General features: G+C 43.2%; 1 protein-coding gene across 1 annotated transcript in view; it reads right to left on the reverse strand.

The window, feature by feature from the left end:
* LOC139380367 (myostatin b) overlaps positions 1 to 4,326 on the reverse strand; it is a 4,507-nt gene extending 181 nt beyond the window's left edge. The window contains exons 1-3 of the mRNA XM_071122986.1: positions 3,837 to 4,326; positions 2,396 to 2,763; positions 1 to 1,444 (exon numbers count right to left, since the gene is read on the reverse strand). The exon at positions 1 to 1,444 is cut by the window's left edge and continues 181 nt beyond it. Coding sequence (XP_070979087.1) covers positions 1,064 to 1,444; positions 2,396 to 2,763; positions 3,837 to 4,209 — 1,122 coding nt within the window. The 5' untranslated portion in view covers positions 4,210 to 4,326 and the 3' untranslated portion in view covers positions 1 to 1,063. The remainder of the gene's footprint in view (positions 1,445 to 2,395; positions 2,764 to 3,836) is intronic.
* Between the last annotated feature and the right edge of the window lie 229 nt (positions 4,327 to 4,555).

Genomic DNA, 4,555 nt, shown 5'->3' on the forward strand with positions numbered 1-4,555 from the left:
ACTTTTGTAGCAACCAATTCTTTCTATTGGTTTGCCATAGTGCAAACTGTGTTATTTGTAAGACAGAGTTTAAACGTGGTTTTAACATTCATACTTTTCAAAATATATTTATCTGTCTTAAACACATCTCAATGTGTAGACTGCATTCATTGTGCCTCCGGTTCAAGTCCTCCTGTCCAGTAATGTTGATTTACAATAAGAATAATTCAAGTGAGTAGGGCAGTTCAGGCAGTTGAATGGTGGTAAAGCTATGATTAAAAGTTGAATAAGAATGCACTGTTGCTGTGTGTGTGCATGGTGTTTATGGCATTATGCATGAAGGCCAGTTCAGACTGAGACCTCAGCTATAGTTTTCCAAGCCCTTTCAAAAGTCGTTGAGGATTCCCGGTTTCACTCTCAAACATTGCTTATATGATTATCACACCGATAGGTAAGCGTAGCTGTAAAATCTTGGGGGGGAAATGAGTCTGTGTGTGTGTGTGTGTGTGCACCTATGTTTCTGACCTGGGTTGAAATATGATTTGTTTTCTTTTCAGTACTTAAGCTGTGCTTGCCTGGTGCAATGGAATCAATGGATTATTCCCCAAAGTGCAAACCCCACCTGTCTCCATCAAACAGTCAAAGTATTTGAAAGCAAACTAATACTATTTGAACCCAGGTCTGGTGTATGCGTGTCCATCCATGTCTGTATGTTTGAATAACTGGACGGAGCGTGTAACATTTAACAGTTTTGTGGGAACATGTGGCGTACTTTAGGCTACTATGTCCACTCCCAAGTCGAACAGGCGTTGTGTTCCTACATCCATGTGGTTTTAGGCCATTGTGGCTGCGAACATGTGATTGGAGGAGGGAAGAAAAAAAAAATGAAAAGAAAAAAAAATGAACGAGACATGTCCGTGGTGGAAGCGCTGCTCAGCGAATGAACGGGCATTTCTTTAGCCGCTATTCTGGCTCTATTGCACCGTGTTCTGCAGAAAGCACTGGTAGTGGTGGATGGATCTGTCCCAAAGTCCAGGGGGGAGACCCTGGCTGAGCCCCTCCCCCTCACCGGCAGAGCTCTCGCTCACGAGCAGCCGCATCGGTCCACCACCATGGAGGGGATCTTGCCGTAGATTATCTGCTCTTTGCGGTTGAAATAGAGCATGTTGATGGGGGACATCTTGGTGGGGGTGCAACAGGGCCCGGCAGTGCCGCGAGGGTTAGCCTTGTTCACCAGGTGGGTGTGGGGGTACTTCTGCAGGTGCATGTACTCGCACTCACCAGAGCAGTAGTTGGCCTTGTAGCGCTTGGGGGCAATAATCCAGTCCCAGCCAAAGTCTTCAAAGTCTACCGTGAGCGGGTAGCGGCAACAGCGGGACTCGGGGGAGTTCTCGTCACAGTCCAGGCCCGAGTCTCTCCTGAAGCGCTTTGGGCCCTCTGAAATCGTCACCTCCATGAAGGGTTGCTGTAAAGGCACAATACGGAATGGTTGAAAACCAGAAACATATTTGATTTTGCCTCTCCAATAAAACATTGCTTTATTAATAAAGGTAAAAAATAAAATAAAAAATTGCTGAACAAGATTTCAAACCTGGTGTTGTGATACTTTGAGCCACTGAACATGTGTGTGTGTGCGTGTGTGTGTGTGTGTGTACTTATATCCTTGTGGGGACCTAAAATCCCCAAAAGTCCCCACAGGGATAGTAAAACAAGGAAAGTTCTCCCTCGTCATGAGGACATAGGCTATTTTAAGCTTAGGGGTTAGGTTTAGGGGCGAGAGTGACAAATAGGGTAAGGATTTAGGGTTTGGGTTACAGGTTAGGGTTAAGGTTTAGGGATAATCGGATTTTGAATGGAAAACAATTGTAGTTCCCCATGAGGATAAAAGAACAAAGTGTGTGTGTGTGTGTGTGTGTGTGTGTGTGTGTGTGTGTGTGTGTGTGAGAGAGAGAGAGAGGCTGTAGGCAATTACTCTGATTAGCACAGTCACACAGAGGACTTCAGGAATTTCTGGCCATGTAAATAATGTGAACTTTTATGTAATCAGGTGATAGAACATGATATTATTGGTGGCCAGGGAAACTATTCTGTCATCCTTTAATGAGGTCTGTGTGTTAATACTAAAGATTCTAAAGTACTTTGAAAATGTGATTGTTAGCTAAACATAAAAGCACATGAGAGCAAGTCTTAGGATGCCAAGACCCCTCTGATCAACAACTGGTATTTGAAGCCAAATGAGTCTTGCCACACAATTTGACACAAAAATGTATTTGCACTCTTGACAAGGGTGGTACGTGTTGATATTGCATCATTACGCATTAATACATGGGTTATAGATTATTTCACATAGATCCCACGGGGATAAGTTACAAAACTATTTGTAAATTGCTTCGATGGGAGATCAATCTAAACTCACCAGTCCTTCTCCCGCTTCTGCTGAGGTAACCGCCAGATCATTTCCCTTCGAGTCGAACGCATTAATCTCGATCCCCCAATTCGTCTCCGGCTGCCGCAGCCATACGGACAGCACTTGTTTCACGTCGATACTTTGCCAAGAGCTGACTCCTGCATTCACGTCGATCTTTAGAGACCGGATACCTATGTGCCTGCCCCCGTCCGTGACAGGCATCAGGCGGGAGATTTGCAGAAACACGGTGGTGACTTCGTCAGCTGGCAAAAGGTGCACCCATAACTGCGCATGAACTATGCGGTTCACCTGAATCTTCGAACTGAAGGAGAATAAGCAACACTTGGGTTTCCGATCGACTTGGACGATGGATTCGGCTAGAGGAGAGAAATTAGAACATTAATTAAAATATGGAAATGTAATCTCTAATTCCACGATACAATTTGGTTTATAAACTAAATTAAATGACTGCAAAAAAACGTTTGTAGTTGTATTTAACACAAAACACAAAAGAACCCCCTTGGTAAACCAATTTCAAAATATATATTTAAAGTTACAATGTCATGACAAGTATTGATAAACTATAAAACACAACAATGTGTCATCTCCAGGGTATCCTCCAATATAGCCTACCCTATCTAGTTTTAGAACTTCCACACTCAACACCAGAGTGACACTGGAACATTATACGATGGAACTTGGCTCGTGCGTATTGTTCGTAAATTTACTGCGTAAAATTCTATAGTGGTTTCAATTTAACATGAAATTACACATCAATACGAATTCATCATTCGTATGAAATTCCAACCTATTCTCAACATAGTGGTGCAAGTAATACGGGATCAGATATGCAAGTGCGCTCTGTGCCCAATGCGTAAAAACAGCTGCGGTCTGGTGCCTTTTTAACGTTATTAAACACTGAGTGTACAGAACTTTAGGAACACCTTCCTAATATTGAGAACAGCCTCAATTCGTCGGGGCATGGACACTACAAGGTGTCGAAAGCGTCCCAAAGTGATACTGACCCATGTTGACTCCAATGCTTCCCACAGTTGTGTCAAATTGGCTGGGTGTCCTTTGGGTGATCGACCATTCTTGTACACATGGGAAACTGTTGAGCGTGAAAACCCAGCAGCGTACATTCAAACCGCACCTACTACCATACCACGTTCAAAGGCACTTATGTATTTTGTCTTTCCCACTCACCCTCTGAAAGGCACACATACGCAATCCATGTCTCAATTGTCTCAAGGCTTAAAAATAATTATTTAACCTGTCTCCTCCCCTTCATCTACACGGGTTGAAGTTGATTCAACAAGTGACATCAATAAGGGATCATAGCTTTCACCTGGATTCACCTGGTCAGTCTATGTCATGGAAAAAACAGGTTGTCCTAACGTTTTGTACACTCACTGTATAGTTACATTGAATAATAGTCTGTCAAACTTACGTTCAGTGGCCATTGTCATGATTGTTTCTGTGATGGCATGTTCATCATCTTCTTCCATAAGTCCATCCTTATTGTCATCTCCAAGAACATCGTACTGGTCAAGAAGTTGCTGCAAAGGTGGTGCCTTAGGCAGGAGCTGCTTGACAACATCTCTGCTGATATTGGGAGCTTGCTTGAGTCGCAGTTTGCTAAGAATTTGGGACTTGATGGCGTGTAATCTCATGTTTTTGATCTGCTGTCGGACCTCGCATGTTGAGCACTGCTCGCCGTCATCCGTGGCAGGGGGCTGGTGGTGCGCGGTTTGATCACCAAGACCCACTGGACCGAAAGCAACCATGAAACTGAGATAAATCAGAACCTGCGTCAGATGCATTATCTAAGGTGTGGAGTTTGCTATAAAAATTGAATCCCAAATGTAATATGTATTGGCATATGTGAAGGCGGACTACAGAGTTGCCTCTGTTTGAAATCAGGCTCTACACTGATAGGTGTCATACTTTAATTCGGCAGCCCTTTTTATATTGCAACTTTGGCCTCTCTTTTGTGTCGTCAAAATCTATGATTGGTTGGGCTGGCAACAATGAATTTAACAGACAGACATGAACTGTATTTTTCTGTCAAACCTTAAAGAGGTACGCAATGGCAAGGTTTGGAATAGTTTTGAGACAACTACACTATCAATCAGACAAGACAGTACTGCAAATGGTCAAATAAACATT

This window comes from Oncorhynchus clarkii, chromosome 22 (assembly GCF_045791955.1).
Source record: "Oncorhynchus clarkii lewisi isolate Uvic-CL-2024 chromosome 22, UVic_Ocla_1.0, whole genome shotgun sequence".
In the NCBI taxonomy this organism is placed as follows: Eukaryota; Metazoa; Chordata; class Actinopteri; order Salmoniformes; family Salmonidae; genus Oncorhynchus; species Oncorhynchus clarkii.